This window comes from Epinephelus fuscoguttatus, linkage group LG7, assembly GCF_011397635.1.
Source record: "Epinephelus fuscoguttatus linkage group LG7, E.fuscoguttatus.final_Chr_v1".
In the NCBI taxonomy this organism is placed as follows: domain Eukaryota; kingdom Metazoa; phylum Chordata; class Actinopteri; order Perciformes; family Serranidae; genus Epinephelus; species Epinephelus fuscoguttatus.
The window spans coordinates 24,344,840-24,367,946 of record NC_064758.1 but is presented as its reverse complement, the minus strand read 5'-3'; the positions used below and the strand labels follow the sequence as shown (position 1 = coordinate 24,367,946).

The following is a 23,107-nucleotide window of genomic DNA, read 5'->3' as shown; positions in this document are numbered from 1 at the left end:
CGGGACAGAAGACATGGTAGCGGGTTTCCTTATTGCACTAATCAGGAGCCACTGGGGCGACACAACTAATTTGCTCCTGGCAGCCACTTTGAAATATCTTTCCAGTTTGGACGTGAGGAGGTTCTGCTTTGTGTCCTCTTTCATGCTGCTGTCCACTCCATGCGCAACTGCAAATTTATGGTGCCAGAATCATGCAAGTTCTTAATTAAAAAGCACAGTGGTAACCGCCATCAAAGTGCAGCAGTATTGCATTATTACCACCGACGACCACACCAAACACACACCAGCCGCCATATCTAAGTTAAAACTTTCAATAAATTATAGTCACACTAAGCTTGGTGGCAACAATAAATAAATATCACAGTGCAAATGCGCTAATGTAAATTCAAGCGTTTTGAGAGTTATTTGGTTGCAGCAATAGCAAGAGCTCGTTTTACAGCGTCGAACTGTTTTATGGCCCTATAGAACAGGATAGGTGCTGAGATGTGAGTAGTACACTGTAGTATAAAACCATTCAATAGCCTATAACCCCTTGATTAGTATGTGCAGAGAGGGAAAAAGGAGTACCCCCACATTTACCTCCCAATTAAATACACAATAACAATTTACAAATTACAACTGATAAATAGTTTCCTTAAATTCGCAAGAAAATATTAGGAAATATTAGAAAAAAGTACCGAAAAATCCCTATTTAATTACAACCTTGTGTGGGTTTTTTTAAAAAATGTAATATACTTTTTAGTATTTCGTCAAACTGTTTTATATTTCTTTCCCAATTTAATTTTATTGCCAAGGAAAAAAATGTATTTCGTTTTTATGTTATTTACTAATACGCATGCAGTAGTTCCTTATGTTGCCACACTATTTTAGTTAGGTTTATAGGTCTATAGGAATAATCGTACAACTTTCAATATAAACACACACTCCTCCCTGGACTCTAAAAGCAAATATTATTTCTTTATAGCCTAGTTATATTCAAAAAATAAAAGAAAAGTGTTATTGATAGCTTACAGCATCGGATCAAAACACTGAGATTCCACAGATTTCATAGATTTTATGGAGCTGAATTAATCAATATTTCCTTTTTACATTTTAATAGCACCGGGCCATATTTGCTCCCTCCTGGCTCGCCCTCATCTACATAAAACACACCGCCATTTTCCTTCACCACACAACACCCAAGTGCACAAGGCAGACTGAGGCATGGCAGGAGCTGCATTCCAGCATGAGTGGACTGCACTCCTGTCACACAGCACATCACGCAGAGGATGTATCCAGGACTAATAATACTACTCTGATGTCACCGAGGCATCCATCTCAGGAAACGTTTTCAAGATCCCGTTGAGGAAACAAAACAGTGCAGAGGCCGGGAGACTCCTGGCCCCCGTGTGGCTGACAGACAACACTTGCAGGGAGCCTCTGCAGCCTCTCTCCGTTAGTGACGTTGTATGTTGGAGAACCCTACAAATTACCCACGTCACCGTCCCAGGGCCAAGGTTGGTGGGTGTGGCGAGAGAGGGGCTCCTATAGCCTTGATCTCCGCTAGTGTGCATCGCCTTTCTTTTGTCAGAACGGCCCCCTGTCCTTCCTGATATTGCACTGACATATGCAGATAGAGCCTGCTCTCAAATCATGTAGTAAAAACCTGCCTGGTCATTCATTAATGCATGCGCAAAGAAGTGTGTATCACGTGCAGGTTATACAACCAGGACGCATTTTCCTCCATTTCTTCTTTTCTGTCTTTGCATTAAAATAATTTAACCACTCACCAAAACCTTCACCATTATTCCAACTTTCACAAAAACGAGCCTGACCTGAAGTAAACACTCAGAAGTAAATAGAGAAGCATGCAGTAGTCAGCATTTTAAAACCTCTTTGATCCACGCACAGCAGCTTGAGCAAGAGCACATCTAAAGTCCGGAATCAAAGGATGGACTGACTCACAGACTCACACACCCACGCACGCACAAACCATCATGTTTGCACTCAACAGAACCACCCATTACGACAAGCACACTGCGACAGCCACACACCAACATGTTGTGTTTTTTTTTTCTTGAGAGAATGCAAATATAGTTTATACCAACATGTTTTAAAACGTCTCATGCGTGAAAACGTATACATTTTACAAGGACAATAAAGTGTATTTACTGGGCGTGCTAAAGCTGGCAAAGTTACCTGCTGTAGTTTAATGCGAGGGGTCAAAGTTGGTCTCTGTACACATTCCATTTTCTGTTCCCACTCACTCCCATTGGCTCACTCCGCCGCTGCACACATTTCCGGGCTAAAGGGGCTCCTTGATTCCACTTTATTGCAGCGGGTTAAAGGTGAAGGCCTTGACATTATTGAAGTTCAAAGACTACATTTAATTATAAATTGTAGTTAATGCACACGTGCAATCATCATGCGCATATGTTGGGGAACACACATACGAAATACACATGCGCGCAATACAAAGCAACACACACACACGCACGCACTCACACACAAATTTGGAAATAAAAGAACATGCCAATTATGATTTCCTTTCCCCTAACTATCTCTTGTTATAACTCCTAACACGAGGTCCAATTAGTCAACAGTCATTTATTCCTAACTGATGTGTTGAAATAGGCTGAGGTTTAGGGCTAAGCTCGGACAAATAGACTATTATTTCAAATGCTTGGCTGAGTCTGAGCTGCACAACATTAGAATCCCACTGGGGCCAAATCTTAAAAAATAAAATCATTTAAATTAAACTTACACAAGGGGAAAATCTCTGCACTGGCAAGGGCTGGATTTGCTGCGGTTTTCCAATATTCAGATTAGAAGAATGGCGGTCATGACGGTTGTGTGCAGAGGGGGTTGGGGTTTGGTTTGACGTTACAGACTACACAGACCGAGTTCATGTCGAAACCTCTTGGCAAGTCTTTTCCCCCCACTTCGGACATCCAGGCTTGCTTGTTTACTATTTACTGCGGAAGTGAACGCCATTCCCCCCGAACAGACGGTGCAATTAAGAGAAAAAAATAGCCATTTAGTGCCTCTGTCTTTATGGCAGTGTCTAGACTACAAGAGTGGCGATTCCATTTAGTGGGCACTAAAAAGGTTATCATTCCACTCTCTTTCTCTACATTTCTAAGATCTGAGCTCTATCTTCGTTTAACACGCTTTGCAACAATTTAAAACATGATCTTCCAGAGTGGTGTCACCTTAAAATAGCCGAAAATCTGACAAGTGTAGGCCCGCCGACACTATTCTTCAGTTTCACAGCCTCCACCAAGCCTACCACAGCAAATGCCTGCGTCATCATGAACTAGTCATTAACACAAGTTAAAAGTGTGCTAATGTTGTGTGTGCAGGCCAACAGATTTAGGTAATACACACTTTTATGAGCTAGTTCCAAAAAGGCTGCGAGTCAAGAGCGAGCAAAACGCAGCACACATTGCGCGCTGGGGAACAAAAACACATCATTCATGGTAGTTGTGATAATGATAGCACAAAAAGCACAAAGTCGTTTTGTTTTTTGCCTATACGTTTTTGTTTATTTCATATGTATTATATTAATGATACACAGGCCAACAATCTGCTCCTCCTCTCTGGAATCCAAAGCACCAATGTTTATAAGCAAATAATTTAACGAGTGTTGGCGTTAAAGCTGTTAAAGTTGTATGGGCAGTGTACTGAAAAATAGCAGCAGGGATAGGGGAAAGGAAATTCAACATATACGCCTATTTACAGTCACGAATGCACATTTGCATAGGCTACTCTGTACAGGGGGGGAGATATACTTTCACAGATTGGACGTCACAGTTCTCAATGGCGGAAAAAATGTAGCCAGGAGATTTGCTATAAGTTGTTCATACTCTGGTCGAGAAATAATTAGATAATGATATGCTATATACAAAGACCAGAGGGACGGGGAAGAGCTAAAAGTTGTCTGCGCAATAAGGATTCAAACTGTTTGTTACATTTGATATTTTAACAACAAACATGTCTATATGAACAATAGAATAAACACAATGGAGAATCGTGATAAATAGAGACATATTCAAGAACAGCATAGGTATAAATGATTATTCTAACCATGTAGGCCTTTCTGGGGACCAGCTAGAAATTCACCGCCGCCCGTGGGGCAATAAGAAAATGGCGACTTTATCCCATGCAGGCCTATTACTCCCACTGTCCACTTTAACATTGCACTGTTGGTGATATGGGCTCCTTTTAGAAAATGGTTATGCCCACGATTACAATTCAATGAGATAAGAGTAGGCCTTAATGTCACCGAACCAAAGACTGTGACACCTTTTTTCTGCTCCTGCTCACAATAGGGGGTTTCCAGAGAAGTACTGGAGGCGATCTCTGCTCAGCTTCTTCTCTTTCATTCTTCTATTCTGAAACCAAATTTTAACCTGGCGATCGGTGAGGTTTAACATTCGGGAGAGCTGAAGCCTTTTCTCTTTGTTGATGTAAACGTTAAAGAAGAATTCCCTCTCCAGCTCCCGAATCTGAAACTTGGAATATGGACACCTCTTCTTCCTTGTGCGAGGAGTACCTGGAGAATAAAAATATAAATAAATACATTTTAAATAAAATAAAATAAAAAGAGCAAAACGTCACATTAATTAACAGCAATTATAATATATACAAAGAGGGAGAAATGGATGCTTCAGTGCTGGGGTGAGCGTAGACTCAACAAATGCTGAGAAGTTTCAGTAGCATTAGTAATGATAACATTTCAGTCAACATTCATCAAGCAAAGTGGCTGAGGCTATCAGATAAACCGGCCATAAAGAGTGTTAAATATCCGAATCGCTTGGAGGAAATAATATCAACTTACAGCCTCTAAGTACGTGTTTATCTGTTACAAATATACAACAACAAAAGTATTTCGCCGCATTATGTGCGTCACATTCCTCTGGAGCTAAACTAACAATTTACACAATCTTTTGGCAGTGACTTGAAATGCATGGCCCATGTTTGCAGTGGCCTATGCAGACCTCTGTGGCCCTATAACTTCTTATCAAACAGGTGACTGGGGAAATAGATTTTTTTTATTGTTTTCTGTGTGTAAGAGAGGCAGCCTCAGTTAGCTTGCATCTGCAGCCTTGCTGGGCTAATGCAATACAGGAGGCTAAACACAAGTGTGTGGCTGCACTAAGAGCCATTTAGACACTTTATAACAAGCTTTATTTCAATCAGAGCTGGTTATTCAAGTTAATAGTAGTGCCAGCTTGTATGCAAATCAGCAGCAGAGGTGGAATGCAAAGGGAAATGGAAGTGGACTAATGTTTTTTTTTTCCCAGCGGCTACTCAGGAAATAGCATAAATTGCAGACGTATGCATTCTCCTCATATATGGAGGAGCCAAAACACTCGATTCTCCAGCTCTGATGCATTTACTGCCTGCTTGTAAATGCAGGAAACGGGTCTAATCTGCCATTAGATAGCTAGATAGGTAGCTGGACAGTCAGCTAGATAGAGAGGAGCGGATTTTAACCGTAAAGTGTGTAATACTCTGTACAGCATGTCTTTTGCGGGCAAACCCAGTGCTAAAAGAAAATTCACAAGACGCCAAAAGCAATGTTCTGCCCAATTGGTTTTTACTCACGACAGCCCAACGAGAAAATCCCTTAAAATGCCCAACGCAAGTTCATGATCAAAGTTAACATTTGTCACAATAGCTCTCTCTTAAAAATTTCACAGACTCTCACCGTACAGGCGTCTTTGTATAACATCCCCTTTTTTTCAAAGCGCTTTCCCATCGTAAAAATTCTTCTCGTTGCAAGAAAGAGCTTTGTAGGGTTATAATAAAATCCTTTGAATGCTTATAAAACTCCACATAAAATCTGACCGACAAAACACCGGGCTAGTCCCCTTAACCTTCCCCCATTTTACAGCGTCGGTATACCTACTCGAGTGGCTGCTCTTGCTGGCGGTGCCGTCCTTGGTTGTTGCGGAGGAAGAAGTGCATGAGCCTGAATTTGTATGTTCCTCCTCATCTTCTGGGTCTTTTTCCTGCTCCGGGGCTCCGGGTACAGAGGCTGTGGACTGCTGCTGCTGTTGCTGCTGCTGGGAGTCGCTTTCCAGCTTTCCCCCCTCGCCCTTTTGTAAACAATTGTCTGACTGATTGTCCGTGCTGCTGCAGTATGCGGTCTCAAAAAAGCGGTCGAAACCTTGCGGGAGGACGTTGTTTTTCCCCACGCCGGAGTAAAAACCTGTGGAGGGGTGATTGGAGCCCGGATGGGTGTGATGGTGATGGTGGTGGCTGTACACACTCTCGTTCTTCATAAGCATTTCTGTCATGGTGGATGGTGGAAGACAGTCCCTATGCACCAGATCCTCTCCCGAGTAGCACGATGCATAATTGCTTCTGTGGTGCCATTTACTAGCAGGGTCCAAGCCGTATGAAACTTCCCGTACCGGCTGTACTTGAGACAGATTTGTGGAATAAGGGTAGCTGATTTGCCGGGACGGGGCCTGTGGAAGAAACGAGGAGACGGCAGAAAACTCGGGGACGTAGTAGGTGCAGCTGGGGAGGTAGATGTTGGACGCGCAGCCCGTCCTGTCCCCAAACTCGGATGTCCGGTCTTTGCGCGTCTGGGAGCAGAAGTTGCCCAGATTCACCGAGTTAAACATCTTTCTCTCTCTCGTACTCCGTACTATAGATAGATGTTTTGGATACGAGCTGCAGCAGAAGGGGAAAATTTGGGAAGGCGAGATGACGCGCAATCCGTCTAAGTCGCCCCGCAGACACGTGATCGAAAGTAGATATTGTCATATATCAATTTGGAAGAGTTGGATGTGTAGGAGTGGTTGGCTTTAGGTAAGATCGAGGAGGTTCAAACGAATAATTTTCGAACACCACAGGCGCACTAAGAAAACCAGTAACAGATTCCTGTTTGCTGGCTTATGACAATTAGAAAGATATGTGCTCTGTGTGTTTATGTTTATGGGCTGCTGGTAGGTTAGCTAAACAGCTACAGCTCCTTAAACAGGCATGGCACAAACTGCAGAGTGAACTCAGTGACATGCATTTCATAGTATTATGGAATTTTACAGGTAAGAATTATTACTATTATTACTATTATTAAATTATGAATCTGTAATGTTATTATTAAATAAGAATCAGTATCCACACCAGAAACTAGTGAAGTGCAGTCAGTTTTAATATTTTAGTCACAGAATGAGGAATTATTCTCACTGACACTGTTACACACAGGGAAAAAAAATCTGCATTCAGAAAGTAGAATGTGTCAGCAGTCGCTGTAAATGTCGCCCAAATGAGGTATAAACCTGTTAAAAAGCAATCCCACGAGCCTGATCACCGTTTCCCTACTTAAAAAAAGGCTTTATCAAATAACAATGGGTGACTCGTTTTCTCCTACAAATCTCTCAGACTCCACAGGACATTTTTTTACACTGTGGTCTGTGAATATGCAGGAGATCTTTTTTTATAAGGCTTATATTACTTTTTGATCTCGTTTTATTCTTTAACAATGCACACACGAGTCTGCTGCACACATGGTTATTAAAGAGATGTGAGGATGAGCCGGGCTTATCTATTTCAAATTATGCCACTTATCAATTCGTCACCCATTTTATTTCTTTCTTTTTTTCCCCTTTCTTTCACCAACTGAAAAACCTTGCTACACTACACCAGCGGTGGACGGCTATAATTATGTTGTAAAATGAAGTTGAACCAACGGTTAGGCAATGTAGGATACACAGCATGCATGGATACTGTGCAAGCAAGAGTAATCGGCCCACTCTCATTATTCCCTTTGACTTTGGATCATGACAGAGTCCATGGAGGACAACTGCGCAATTCCAGAGCCAAGTTCCTGAGTTCCTGCAGGAGCACTACCAGTAAAGCCCTGGGACCTTGCATCTCTCCTGCAGTGGGAAAATGTGCCCTGGTGGTATAAACACAAACTCTGCAAAAGCGCAATTACTCCTCTCAAATTGCTGAATTCAGCTTTATTCAGTAGGCACTTGGTTATTGACAACACCGCCCAGAAAATCACCGCAATGTGTGAGCCTCTTACTCTGAAAATATTCAGAGTGCTATGTAGGAGTATAACGTCCCTTTGGACTCACTAGTCGATCAAAATTAAATGTTTTGGTTTGCAACCTTTGTCTATAAGCTTCAAAGCACAGCAACAATTAGTCTTCTTGTAAACGTCTACTTATAGGCCACTAAGACTGTGCCTATTGACCAAGCAGCATGAATGTATCCGATGTTTCTCTCTAAAATTAAACAAGCCCCAGATGATGTTCCAAGCTGCTGTGATCATTTTATTTTCCACCAGAATGTCGAAATTTATCTGTGTGTGACTGTTAAAAAGATAGACATGTCCTCTGGAGTTTTTTTTTTTTCCCCCCCAAATAAAATGTAATAAATGGATGATTTGGAGAAAAGATGCGCCTGCGTGTTCTTTCCTGCGTCATTGTAAACTTTTAATTATACTGTTGAGGGCCATCCTCGACTCTTTATAGACTAACTGATACTATCACAAGGTGAAATTAATATGATGGCCCATTGTTTATGATTATAGGCTACTTCCTAAATGTTGCAATAGACTTTTGAATTATTATCCAATAGTCCAATAACGCTATCGCTCCATTACAATCACTTATAGGACACCTGTGTTGTTTAAAAATAATGGAAAACAAAGTTTGTGTCTTTGGTGATTTCCAACAGCAAGGAGAACAACAAGCAACATCATAAGACCTCAGCATTGGAAAATGAGAGTCCACTGCAAGCGTATTTGTGGAAAAGGTGGCATTGGCATTAGCTTGTTTACTACCCCTACAGACAAAAGGTTGTCTCACATGATGCATCCTGCATCCAAGTACAAAGAAAGCAGACAGCTGTCCAGACACAGCACTTGAATTTGACCACTAAAATCCTCTCTACGTCCACCATAAAACTCCGAATGGCTGTAGTAACGCTAAATCCCTTTGTTCTATAGAAAACCATAAACCTTGAGAATGAGAGGAATTTGGATTTCAGCAACTAGATATTCCGCAACTTAAAAAAAAAACAACACAGTGCGCTGAATTTTCACACCATAACGCATTTTATGCAACTTGGTTTTGGGTATTCATTTCAGAAAATGTGCAATTTAGACCGATAATAACGCAACAAAAGCCTCAAATTATTAGTATTGGCATTTTCTGTATAAGGCTTAACATCTCAGTCGAATTAATCGAAATAAGAGAGGCTGTGACTGTGACGAATGGCACAAAAAAAACAAGACTGATGAACTGAATATGTGTCCTGTGACGAACAGCTATCAGTCTAATTTTTGTGAGATGAACAACCGCAGCAAGGGAAATATTTGTACAAACATTCTGGCCTGTGGCCTGCATGAACACATGCTCGACACATGCTGCAGCATCAGTGTTGTGCAGTTGCAGAACAATAATAATAATAATAATTCGCACATCAAAATGTCATTTCCTATTTTAATAGTATAAATAAATAGTGCACTGTGTAGTTAAAAAGATAAAACGCGGGGCTTAACTATGAAGTTGAATTCCTAAAAAACTGAGAAGCCGCCATACTAATTGGTCCACAACGACGGCTCTTAAATGTATCCGTATGTCAATATTACTCTGATCATAATATTATCTGTTGAATTAAAAATGTCCCATAACAATAAATAAAAACTTTTCTTTCAGCAGGCAATAACAGAACCAAGGCAGACAGTCCAAAACAATATTGTCAAACCATTTCCTCATCATAATCATTCCAATGATGCGTATTAGCGCGGTATAAATAAGTAATGTGAGGGTATGAATAAGTGATGCACTAATAAAATCAAAAGTTAGGGCTGCTTATCAAGACGACTGAAAAATGCCAAAGAGTAGTTTAAAAGACTGCACAGTACACAGGAGGAATTAAGGCGTTTAAACGAATGGGGAATAGTCCTCCTGGCTGCGGTATTTGTCATAATGTGACAAAATATGACCGGTCAATGTCCATCACTTGGCAATATCCGCCTTTCCGGGGGTTATACATCGGCTATTCTCGCCTTCGTGCGCTCACACCATCAGTCAAAATACAAGGTTTACCATGTGCTAATTTTCCTGGATGCACTCACAGCAGCTGATATTCTGCTAGCAGTAGGACCCAGGAAAGTTTGATTTGGTTGCACCAAATGAGCAGGCTAAGTGTATGCAGAGGTGCGCGCAAAAAGGGGTTGTATCTGAGTCCTGTGTTTGTTCAGTCTTATAAGGACAAATACAATCATAAACACTATTTTAAATATATGTTCCAACTATTCTGAGTCATAGTCGAAATGTTCTGCTGAGTGTGAGAGAGGAGCTGCTCTAAACATTTGCCAGTCTTTGCTTAAATATCACTGTTGGAGCACTAACTTTACGACTGTGTCTGTGGAATTTAAGCTATGTATTGCTACCTAGCACCATAATTACAATGGTTAACCTAGGTGTCAACCTCTTGTTAAGAACAAGTCTCAGTTCAAAAATGGCGCTCCTAAATATTGCAGTGTTTTGGCTCTGCGTCGATAAATCCTGTGCCAAAGGATACAACACACTCACCACACACACACGCAGATAGACACACACACACACACACACACACACACACACACAATGGGCGCAGTTCACCAAGACACTGCTGCACAGTTAGCTGAAGTCAAGGCTAAATGTGGGAAGCCTGTGTAATCATATTACTGTCCCCTCATGGCCTAGATAAGTTTAATTGGATGTAAGTCGGGCAGTTAAACTTGGCTGTATGAGCTGCGAACAGTTTCAAGCAACACTAAAGAGCCTTGTTTTTTTTTTTTTTACTGAGGTCTCAGTGAATGCACCTAGCGTGAAGCGTTTGTGGTGGCAACAATAGCTTACGAGATAAGGATGTGTGTTGCTGTTACATTTAGAGCAATCTCCAGAGTGTATTTCTCTTTCAACCACTAGGACATAAAGCTTTCACAACAATGTGTTAACTTTTTTTATTAGAAGTATTAAATGATTTCACATCTCGAGAAATCGCCCAATAGTGACTGCTGCCTGCAGCTCCTATGTGTTATTCAGATGTCCTGGAAACGCCTGGCAAACCAGGGAGCAGAGGGAGAGTGAATACACAATCCTATCTATTTTTGAACAAATCTAGATAAGTGAAAAGTGAGCTTTTGTTTGATATTTTGCTGGAGGGGCTCTTGGTTCCACGGCTGATGTCACTCTACAAACGTCAAAATAAAGCGCATTTATGTGCAGAAAGCACTTGGGGCTATGGCCTGTCACATGCGTCTAAAGTCTAAAAAAAAAGATATTTTCAGACCTCCATTAGCTGCACAGTTAATCATCTAAAATATCTAAATCACCTTATAAAATCAGCGGGGATAATATGGCCAGTGTTTGAAAACAATTCAGGGTTGACTAACTGTCCAATTAATACGTTTTCGGAAATTACGCACAAGACGGCACAAAATTACGCACGGACTGCGGACCATGACGCCATGGGTTGTTTTGGAATTTGCTGATTTACAGACTATGCACTTGGTGTGGTGACAATAACAAAATGATAACAAATGTTGAGTTTTATAATATTTTTACATAACCTGCTTATGTAAAATAATATTCTGAATTTTTGTCAGACACAAACGTTTCACTTGATGTTTTTTTTTTCATTATTTGGTTAAAGCTCGTCTGTGTTGTAAGAAATATTCTGCATTGTGCGTGCAGGGGGGTGCAATCAGGTGACAAATGGAATAAGTGCCTGAAAATGGCATATAATTTATTTGTTAATAAGTCTCCAATTAGTGCGAATTCATCCTGCATTTAGAACATTTGCTGTAATGGGGGCGAAGCGCGCACTAGGTTGGCTCTTTTTGCACCGTCGGGTCAAAATGCATTATTTAAGTTTGCGCTGGCCTTGCACAGGAGCGCTTCAGTATGTGGACCCAAAATAGAAGCTCTGAGCTTTACGCTACCGACTCAGATATCGTTGAAATGCCTGCTCAAACACTTAGTCCTACTGTTTGCTTTGCCGTCTGAGCTGCAGATTTTCCAAACTCTTCCTCAGAGCCAGGCCTTTAAACACATACTGAACATAAAAATATTGATATTCTTATAGAAAACAAAAAAGGTCCAGGCTACAGTGCATGTGCACGGAACCGATACTGGACAAACTTGAACAGGTGACACAGAATTTTCCATCTTGTATAAAAATTGTGAGGGCTTTGAGCAGGCACTGCCGGTTGTGCAGCTCTGTGCTGCATACTTGACCTTCAGCGTCGGCCTGGAGAGGATAGCCCACCACCAAAGTATAACACATTAAATAAGAATGCCCCATAGGCAGCAAAAAAGAGAGGAATCAAACGATTCATTCAAAACGTTTAAAATACCTGATTAAAAACTGAGATTTGATATTGCTGTGTAAATATTACTGAGCAAGCTATTTATTCAGGCGCTGACAAATGTCGTATATATTCTTTAGAATCTTACTATGCTGTCACAAGATTTCAAATATACCAAATTAAAAATGGCAATGATGCGTCAATAAGCTATACAAGACCAACAAAATGAAACCGCTACTGATGTGCAACCGCGGCCTCAGTCACTGTCAATACTAATATGTGTTTCTCCCTTCTTTCCATCAGAGACAACTGGTGTAAGAGGAATCCGGCTATTCCGAGGCAGCAATGAAACCTTCACACCCCGCATTAAGGGGTTGTTTGACGTGCGATGCTATTGAAAAACAAATTGATAAGACAGTACATTTCAGAAAAATGGAGCTCATAGAGAACTCATTTCATATCATGTCAAAATCAATACATAACACTTCTGAAAGGAGTGAAACGATATGGATCTTTCATGTTAAGCATTCTGCCTATCCTCTCTTTCTCTATCATATTAACACTCTCCTTCAAAACACACACTCTCTCACTCACACACACACGCCACGCACTCTCCCGCACGTCCACACCCCCCCACACACACACACTTTAGTAGGAATAACATTGCTTTCTATTTCTCCAGCCAGCTTCGTACCATAAACGGCAGAGGGGTGGCGGGGGACGTAGACCACATGCCACACAAGTTCTCTGCGAAGGGCACTGTGAAGCTCACTGACCTTTGGGACGCTGAGACAGGCCGCCATAAACAGATTTAGCCAGTCTCAAAGTCAAAAGTGCTCAGGAGCAGTGAAAGACCTATTGTAAAGACCTGCAAAGCCAGCTGAGATTTCATCCTGTTTTACAATCCAAATATCGTGAGGTTTTCCGCCATGGTTTCTTTTGTGGTTATTTTGATTCCCAGTGAATTACACTATACATAATAACTGAAATACAGACAAGACAAACAAGTGTAAACTGATATTGGCTGTCATGCAGTGATCATTTTTAGCTTTTGGATAGAAGGGATGGCAGGTAAAGACGAGGTCCAGTGTTTAGTGTTTTGTCGGACGTGAAAGGTCTCAAAACGTTTCCAACGTAAGATTGTCACAAGCAAAAGCAAAATATAGGACAGCAATACCCAAAGGAAATAGGATACACATAAAAGTCACGCGTAACATCAGCAGATAAGTCTGGTTTGAAGTTCAAGTTAAAACTACATGTTCAGATATCCGTTGAGCAGACTGCCATGTTACTCGGTCCAAATAATCCCACCGTTTTACACAGGAATCGCCTAACTAGCCTGTAAAAGCTCAAACCACCTTTTGCATCATTTAATCTTGGTAGCAAGCGCGATTCATGCTGTGCTCAATGTTGTGAGCTGTTGGGATGCTTACACTGGCTCTCTAGCTGTCAAAATACATTTGTATTAACACATTCTGCCGCTGTGAATTCAAGTTTACACTTTCCTCGTTTAACTGAATGTTAATCTACTATAATATATCCATATTAAAAATCATGGATCCTGGTTAATATCTGTTCTCTCCCGCTCTCTATTCCATATCTCTCACTCTCCTTTCCATTTGCGCATTTTTACAAGCACAAAAGCGTATAAAACTACAAATATAAATAATGGAATCTAATTAAGTTATTGCATTTGTTGATGTTTATATTTCATCAGCGCGTGCACGTACACGGTTTCTTGTAGCCTGTTACAGTTTTTAGACAATATTTGGAACACAAATGACCTTGAGGATTTTCTTTTACAAATAATGGTTGAGGTGCTGCAGGACAGTCAGCAGCGTCATGGTGCATTTTGCATCTATTATTCTCCTCTAAGCCATTTAACAAGGCAACACACAAACATAAGACTAGTTTTTATCTCCTTTCATGGTCAACAGCGCGTTTGATAGGCTAAAAAAGATTGGAGCTGTTATGAATGATGTCCTCTGGATGATCAAATTCAACACACGCAATTTAAGATCTCAGTATTATTTCATAGGCTTTGTTATTATCATATCGCGGCAAATACTTGGGTACACTTACTGGTTGTGCTTTGCATCAGCCTGGCGCCACTTGAAAACTAATGCACTGTGTATTTCTTTGGATGAAAACATACACGGACATATGAATGCTGTCGTCAGTGCGTAAAAGGGTGCATATCAAAACATTACGCCTGCATTTCTCTTGTTATACGGAGGAAATGATTCAAATTCAGACGCATGTATCTCCCCTGATATATATTATCATATTCTAGGTGGGTATTCAATAGGAATGACTCTTCAAACCACCTTTAATCACATGCGTAAATGTGCATGGAGAGCATTTTTCCAAAACATAAAACCAGTGGATGCCACATATTTATATCTAGTCTCACTTTGACTGGACATATACTGTATATTCACAAACAAATTTAGTAAATTACATGATGTGCATAATATTTACATATGAAACCAGAATATTATTATTAAATATTATTTTGATATCTGCAAAATGACGCATTGTGCCCGATCTAATAGCAGCGCGTCCAGGCGGCCCTCTTCTTTCATGGAGGATATTACAGCTCTTATATTCATCTTATACATGTACTATATATAAAATACTCAAACTACTCAAGGATCCTTCATGCGTTATGTTGACGGATACATAAGCAGGGTATTTTTGGGAAAGTGGAGCAAAGTAATCAGGCAGAAATATCAGAAGCGTCTGTCAGCATCATTACTGTATGGCTATGAGATACAAGAAGCAACACTCAACGTCATTTATGTTTCTTACCTCACTGAATCTTATATCTTAATTGATAAACAGACAAACGGCCTAATACAGCATAAGAAGACTGTGTCTAGTAAAGAGCTCACGTCATCTTACTTGTGTGTATTTGTGTTGTGATCATGCACAGACCAGCTCAGGAAGGCCGGTTGCAGCAGCGGCCGTTCACAGTTCACTGAAAAGCCAACATCTGATCTCAACATTGAGACAGTACAGTTTCCAGTGGGCCTGCTTTCAACTGACTGAGACTGGAAGCTGCTGGGGACAGACGCATTTATGCTTCCTTTGCTGGCTGAAAGGAAAACACTGCACAGCCCTGCATTGCTTTACACTTCCTTGCCAGTAGGGAGAGCTTTGTGGATTTTAGATATGGGTTTATCATCAAACCGCCGTCGTTTGAAAAGATGTAGAAAGCCTGTCTATCTGATCTGTGTGCATGTATTCATAAACCACGTTTTTATATGTTATTATCACGCATTTAAATCTCCTAATGCAAACCAGAAGATACGGGATGCACAGCCAGACCAAGAGGCTTGAGTATATGGAGCACTGGGGTGTAACCCTATTACTGCTTTACAGAGCTATTGCGTGTTTAGCTGCGCCGTTATAGGCTTGTAGCATACCGGTGACATTGATTGGGTCGAACTTGAAGGGAAAGCCCAGGGAAAAAATGTGAAAATTGTTTTTTTGCTTACACTAATGCAGTTGTTGTATAGCTGTGATAGTAATCCAGGCTGCTGTGAAATAATATTCAATGCAAGATGGGGTTTGACACATGCATCTGGCCGCCATTTTGCATGGGAAGCTGTCATAGCCACCTATAGCCATACCTTTGCATGTGAGCGGCCACAGTAAAACAAGGCCAACCTGTGTGGGCTCCTATTGATTATAGTTCACAGCATGTACAATTATGTGCCAACAAAACACCCCCTCAAATACTTCCAAATGTCCCATTAATGCTCATTTCACTGCGTTGGCCACATGTATTTTTTAAAACTGTTGTTACAGGTCACGTCTAATAAAATAATCTCACCAGTCAGAGCTCAGAAAAAAAGGCTGATTTTAAAGCACAACATTGAGAGAGGCAACCCTAAAGACAGACTGAGGTAACACCAATAAACGTTTCAATATTCTGTTTATTGAAGACCTTACGCATATACATTCATATCATTATTACTTTTACAAGACAACGTAGCAATCCTTACAAGCGCAAAGAAGGGAATGCAATGAGGGACGAAATAAAAGGACGATAACAAACAGCTATTACACTGAAACAGGGTTTCTTTAAATGTCATGTATGGTAAAACTTGTTGCATACCATTTCTTATATCCATTCTTGGCAGTATGATATCATAGGCCTACAGATCCAACCCTCACAACCACGAATAGGCATGGAAAATATGGAATGCGATATTGTACAAGACGATCAATAACATAACGCACTATTACATAGCGATAAGGGATCCTCGGACAGGATGCAAATAGTAACATATGTAATTTCATTTTACAAAGTTATACACGAGTACAAGGTAAGGGAAGTGACAACATTGAGCACGTTGCAAAGAGCAAGTACATTTAGTGGGCCTAATAGGCCCTCCGTCCTCCCATCCTAATAACAATAATAATAATAATAATAATAATAATAATAATAATAATACATTCTTTGTAGACGTTTGTGTCAAAAATGTTTAAGGTTGTTTGCTTTTGATTTGTTCAGAGAAAAAAAAGTATAAAAAGTCACTTACAGAAAAAGTGGCCCGCAGAACATGACTTATAGCTATTTCACATCAATAACATGCTGCAAATACATTTCACTGCTATAGCTTACTCGTTATACATGACAGATGATGCACTGCATTCGCCCCGAATTAAGGGAGCACACACGTAGGCCTATGATTAACCTTTTTTTTCTAAATTTCTACATATTTATTTTCATGACGAGCACCAAGTTTCAGAAATGTTCTTTTTAGGCCTTAAAACGTATTTCCCCGCCACTTGCGACTTTAGGCGGTTCCCTTGTTTAACCAAGTTGGCCTAAAAATGCACACGTGGATATTTCCATTACAGATCCTGGTGAGTTTATTGTTGATTATACTATTTTTTAACGGGTACAATCTGGACGTGGACATTTAATAGCAGCTCAAAACCGTATTCAGACGGTGATCTCACTTAACTAAAAGAAATGCAATCCATGCAGGATTCTGTGGTTGTTGTTAAGACAAGTTGAAAGGTAATAAAAGTAAGAAAAATACCTTAAGAAACTTGTTAGCACATGAACGAAGTCATGGCAATTCATTTTTTTTCAATGCGCAGTCATAAAGATATCGATATGGATTACACTGCGGTTTTAGTTCCCCCCTCTGCTCATGCAGACACACAGACTTCCAGACTTCCTGCCCGTGACCGTGAACGTGTCCACAAAGCGTGGCGAAAACTATGCAAAGAAGATAAGGATGATATACATCTTACCCAGCAAATTATGGCGGTGGACGTGTTAAGCAATCGGGAGGGAGATTCTTCTTGATCAGTTTGTAAACTCTGAGAAATTATTGCGCGGGTGCGGCTCCAGTCACTTCTCTGTCTTTCTGACTTTACTGCTATTTTTAGGCCTATTTTTGAGATTTTACCAAGTGGCCTCGCTCCCTCCTCATTTTCTCTGACTAAACATGGAACAAAAAGGATGTTGTCATTATGTGTCACCCCAAACTGAGCTCGACGACATATTCTCTACACAGAAAAAACACATTCTCACAGCTTATTGTGCGATTATACCAGACATGAAGGCAGTCTGACATGTAGACTGTAGCTTTGAATGCCAGATAGTGGATTGTTTTTGGGCTTGTGAGGCCCGCACCTTTGAGAAAAACAAATAATATCCGAAAAATATTGTAATAATTGCCTGCAATGTAAAAGATGGATAGATGAGTGCATGCATTGAAATAAGACCTAAGGGAGCGTAGAAGGCTTGGCTTTTTACTGCCTATCGATTCACCTTCTGCCGCATCTCTAAAAGTAGGCCAAGGCTTGCTCCCTCAGCATGAGTCTCTTCTTCTTCATCCTGCGGTTCTGGAACCAGATCTTCACTTGTTGGTCGCTGAGGTTCAGCCGGTCGGAGAGCTCCCTCCGCCGCTGCCTGGTGATGAACTCATTCAGCATGAATTCACCTTCTAGCTCAGCCAGCTGAAGTTTGGAATACGGTTTACGCTTCTTTCTGGTCCGAGTGTGCATCGGGTACCACGGAGCACCTGGGGGGAGAGGGAGGAGGAGGAGGGGGCATACAGCGGATTAGTCACCACAGTTGCAAAATCACGGTCACCTCCAAGGTTATGGGGACCCCACAGGGGCGTCAGTTGTCCAGGGAAAGCTTGGGTAATTGCCTGACTGTGTGCTGAGTGAATTTAACATTCATTTGAGCAGAAAGCTGCAGGGCAATCAGAGAATCATAGATCTCAAGTAATTATATTATAAAGGTAAAGCAGTATCAAGATAAAGCAGTTTCTAAAAACAATGTCTGCGGCCTCGGAAATACAGGGAGTATTACAGTCATCTGGGGGAGATTCTGTGTTTTGCATAACATCCCAGATGCAAAGATTTAGAGAACTGGCCCCTGGAAGCTGTCACTTCCTCCACACACAGACACACACACACACAGACACACACACACACTCACACAGCCAATACTGGATTTGTTTTGGTCTCTGCCTGGACATATCAGATCTCAAATCAGATGTCAGGATCAACAGAGACTGCTCAATTTTGTACAATTTTTAAACATGCGTGTTTGTGATGTATTTTTTCAGCCCCCTCTATAGAGACCACCAGTATACAGCGGTTTGTGTCACAGGAAGTTTTATTGTCGCAGTTAAAGTAGCATTAACGTGATAATTAAGCCGTGCCTGCAAATACCCCTACTTATTTGCGAGTTTCAGAGCATATTAAATGACTCTTGAGTACACAGCGACAGATATTAATTCTGTTTACGAGTCATTAAAAAGAAAACTCTCTCTATTCAATGCAGTCAAGCAAAGCGCCTCACCTCTTTAAATCACTGCGCTAATTTGTGTATACAAAGTGGAACAATACACCAAGCATTATTGTGCACAGTTTGTCTAAGGTGTGGAAATGCACTGACTGATCATTTATTCAAAAGCTAGCGGGCATCATGGTTAGGTGAGGTTATCTGTAACTGTACACAACCACATGGCGCGTGAGGCATTTTAGGGCAACCCCTAGCGGCGTCTGCACACCACGCAAGTGCCCTGCAGGCTGATCCGGGCTGCAAGTTGTGCATCAACATAACGAGCTCTAATGACGGTGTAATACCGCAAGTGTACGCTACGTGCAGGTCTCTTATAAATAATATGTGAACCGTGCGTTTCTAATAATTGTGGTTTAAAAGAAATCAGCACCCACCTCCGCTTGCGGCTATGTTGCTTGAATGGCTTCCCGGTGACACCAGGGTCTGTGTGTCGCTGGATGGAGGCTTGCTGCCCTCGTTGAGCAGAGAGGAGCTGGAGTCGGACTCCATTGACTGACAGGATGGCGGATCTTGCGTTAGCTGCTCGGTCCCATAATCATATTTGGAGAAGGCGGCTGTGCTGCCTATTCCACTGTGCATCCCGTGGTCAGATGTTAATGATGATGTGTCTCTCGCCCTATCCTCTCGTTTGAGGCTGCTGCCACCTGAACAGGTCTCCCTGTTCCCGTTGCCGTTGTTATAATAACATTTGCCCTCTTCTGGTCTGCTAATTTCACACGACCGATTGAAAGAAGGGTTAATAGACACGGGGCTGCTAAAGTAGGATTGAGAGTATCCATTGCACGGCTCCGAAGGATTCCACGGGAGGGAGCAAACATTGTCCCTTCTCGGGTAGGAGAGCGACGGTAGCCCCGCCAGTTGTCCCCCTGAGGCTCTAAAATTCGGAAAGTAAAATGTGTCTCCAGTGTGGATGTTTACCAAAGGTCCCACAAACCCTGGATTAAGAAGATTATGCTCGCCCATTTCCGCGGGCCCGACCAACAGCTTCTAGTTTATTGCAATCTGACATTTAACATAGTTAAACCTGGAGGGGCTCCTGATTGGTCATCCCCAAACCACGTGTCCAGGCTAACTTCTGCTACACATGGTACCACCCACTCGGTCCATCTCAGACAAAACAAAACATTAACTTCTGTATTACAGGGGTTTATATGCTTTTTAAAAATACTATAAACCTTTTATTAAAAATGTAGAATCTTGTTTTTCTTCACTTGAGTCATGCTGAGTCCAAAAGGAGCCCGGGCTGCGTCTCCTTTTACACTCATGGAACTGTCCATGGCCTCGTTTAATATCTTTATAAGCTGGCAAAAGTTTTTAAAATGCTATTTCTTATGAAAACTATTTTTCTTGAAGGAGAGGGTGCATATGACATCTTGTTTTCTAGCAAATTATGGTTGAATTCCATGTCACATAAAGCTGTGATGTCCCAAGTTTACAAGCTTGTTTTAAGAAAAGACTGATGCTCATTGCCGCACTCTACTCATATTTACAGTAACGGGGTCAGCAGGTTGAAGCCACTGGCTCTGTAAAAGAGGACGATATTCTACAAGGTTACTTTAAGAGGGTATATTTCACATAATATTCCCTAGTACACCTCACATGAACAACTTTAACAGATACCTCCAATAAACGTTCACAGCCAAACTCTGGTGGGATTGTTATACCTCTCACAATTCTTTTATATGAATTTTACAAGATATCAGAGGGCACTTAACTGATTCAATCAGCCGAGAGTCTCTCTGCTTTATATCTCGCTAATTAGTTGATTTGTAGATGCAGCTCTGAAGACACTGAACAAATATGTGATATAGTACACTGTAGCCATGCATCTATTCTGACAAATAAGCCTCTTTCACCCAACAAAAAACTTCTCAGACACTCCACAATAGTGCATTTTTTTCTGCAGAAAACTTCACCAGGCATCCTGCCAACAGCTGGCGTAAGAATTTCTGATGAGGCCTCTTTGCACAACTATCATCCTCAAATACATTCTTATGAATGACCCTTGTCTTTTACGCTCATCCCCCGGGTCTGCACACTCAGCATTAATTGAAAAATTAATCTAAAAAGACTTTACAGCGTTCTTATGTTATACCAGTCCAGCAACTATTTTTCCAGTCCCTCTTCCCCTTTATAAATCCATAATTCAGCGCCGCCCCTCCTCTCCACTAAATATAAGGAAGACAAAATCAATTTATGGATCTCAAAAGTTTTCATAACTCAGCAGTGGGGGGCTGCTTATGTCTCAATTATGGCAATTTAAAAAAAAAAAACACAAGTGAGACTCAGCCAAGGACAAAAAGTTTGACTCATCAATGACACGCACTCCTAAATATAACCTAGCGCACACGTACGTTGCCGTCAATCCACTCAAGTTCACGACGCACAGTCACGGTGGCTTGAACTTGATATTGAACTCAAATGCTCCTTTTAAATGAATAAAAGACGAATAAATTAAATCCAATAAAATAGAATAAACAGCGTTTTATGCTGTGGCAGCTTAAACTGAGGGCTAACAGCCCGGGTCATAAAAATAATGTGAATATATTCCAGCATGCGCCGATAGCTATTTCACTGATTTAAAAAGCAGCATATCATCTTTCTTGACATGGCACCCTGCAAACAAAATAACTGATATGAGTCCAAATAATAAAAATAAACAGGCTGATTAAATTAATTAATAATTGTTATTATGAAGTGAGGGATTTGCAGAAAATGTGCAAGGAGTTGCTCATGCGTGCTGAGTGGCGCTGGTTGCGTGCAACAATTTTGCCAATGAAGTGTTATGTGAGAACATTAGCATTCATTTAAACATTGGTTTGGGAAACGATTTGCAAGTCAGCCGATATTTGATAGCTGCATCCGTCACTTGTGACCATACCTAACCCAAAGGCATCGGGCCCTGCTCTAGCCTTAAATAGAAAGACTCAGGGATCCGTTGCGGTGTCAGTCTGTCCTGTGGACTCACTGCCTGTACATTCTTGCATCTAGTTAGTGAGTCTTGCAATGCAGCACAACATCACTCCAATATAATATCTTGTGCCTCAGTCTTATGAGGAGCAATTAGGGGTGTGTGTTGGTATCACTTCTCCTGTTATTATAACAGCAACCAAAAGCAAAACAGAGCAGTGTGATGTTTACATCAAAATAGCCCGGATGGTCATGAGTAACGTTGTAGGCTTAAATCGCCACTTTACCTCGGAGGAAGAGGCCATGTGTTGCGCCTCCTTGCCTCGTCTCTCCACGCCTCCGATCCCAGCGCCTCCACAGATCCGCATTTCACATTCAAACAACTGATCGTCTGTTCAGTGCATCTTAAGCCCTGCGATGATGTCATGTGTGACCATGAGCCACAGGCCCTGTGCTCTCATTTAGCAAAACGAAAGTCAAAAAAGAACTTGGTAAACGGTGCATATAGCACTGTCAAGGTCACTGTCTAGTACACTGTCTGCTCGATATTGAAATTACCCTCCTGGAATCCACTGGTCCTGTCCAGACAGGGCAATAGCCTAAACAAAGGGCTTTTCTTCCCCTTTTTCTCTCTTTGATTCTCTGCGGGCAGGTTGCCACAGTTATAGCCTTGTGCAACCCTTTTAAAGCTTCCTTCAAGGAAAACAAACCACCAAGGGAAGCCTAAAGATCCCACAAAAGTGGCAACGTTTAAGTTGAAAGCGTTGGCTGATCTTTTTCATTTGTTTACAACAGACGATATTTCAGGCGGCTGTGCTAAATCATACTCTCTGACTAACATCAGGCAGGAAAAAGTGTATAATATGACTTAAAAAGGTTTATTAAGGATAGTTTACATCCATCTAAAACAATGATAATATAATTTAAATTTTAAAGTCTCCATAAAAATATAACACGCATCAGTAGTTATATTATATGTGTAATACCTGTGTAGATATATGCAAATTAAACATCGCAAACTAGCATTAATAGTAAAGCCATTGCGT

The 23,107-nt window shown here is 41.2% G+C and overlaps 2 protein-coding genes across 2 annotated transcripts; both read right to left on the bottom strand.

Annotated features, from left to right (window-relative positions):
* Window positions 1–3,528: 3,528 nt before the first annotated feature.
* hoxc11a (homeobox C11a) lies at window positions 3,529–6,691 on the bottom strand. The gene is made up of 2 exons (XM_049580740.1): window positions 5,894–6,691; window positions 3,529–4,534 (listed from the first exon to the last, which is right to left on the bottom strand). The coding sequence occupies exons 1-2, from the start codon at window positions 6,615–6,617 to the stop codon at window positions 4,302–4,304; spliced, it is 957 nt and encodes a 318-aa protein (XP_049436697.1). The 5' UTR covers window positions 6,618–6,691; the 3' UTR covers window positions 3,529–4,301.
* Window positions 6,692–18,017: 11,326 nt separating this feature from the next.
* hoxc12a (homeobox C12a) lies at window positions 18,018–20,166 on the bottom strand. The gene is made up of 2 exons (XM_049580741.1): window positions 19,526–20,166; window positions 18,018–18,357 (listed from the first exon to the last, which is right to left on the bottom strand). The coding sequence occupies exons 1-2, from the start codon at window positions 20,112–20,114 to the stop codon at window positions 18,119–18,121; spliced, it is 828 nt and encodes a 275-aa protein (XP_049436698.1). The 5' UTR covers window positions 20,115–20,166; the 3' UTR covers window positions 18,018–18,118.
* Window positions 20,167–23,107: the final 2,941 nt, after the last annotated feature.

Coding starts and splice junctions, on each gene's coding strand:
- hoxc11a (XM_049580740.1), bottom strand. CDS start 6,617: ATGTTTAACTCGGTGAATCTGGGCAACTTCTGCTCCCAGACGCGCAAA. Junction 4,535..5,893: donor CAGCAAGAGCAGCCACTCGA/GTAGGTATACCG, acceptor TTTATTCTCCAG/GTACTCCTCGCACAAGGAAG.
- hoxc12a (XM_049580741.1), bottom strand. CDS start 20,114: ATGGGCGAGCATAATCTTCTTAATCCAGGGTTTGTGGGACCTTTGGTA. Junction 18,358..19,525: donor CAACATAGCCGCAAGCGGAG/GTGGGTGCTGAT, acceptor CTCTCCCCCCAG/GTGCTCCGTGGTACCCGATG.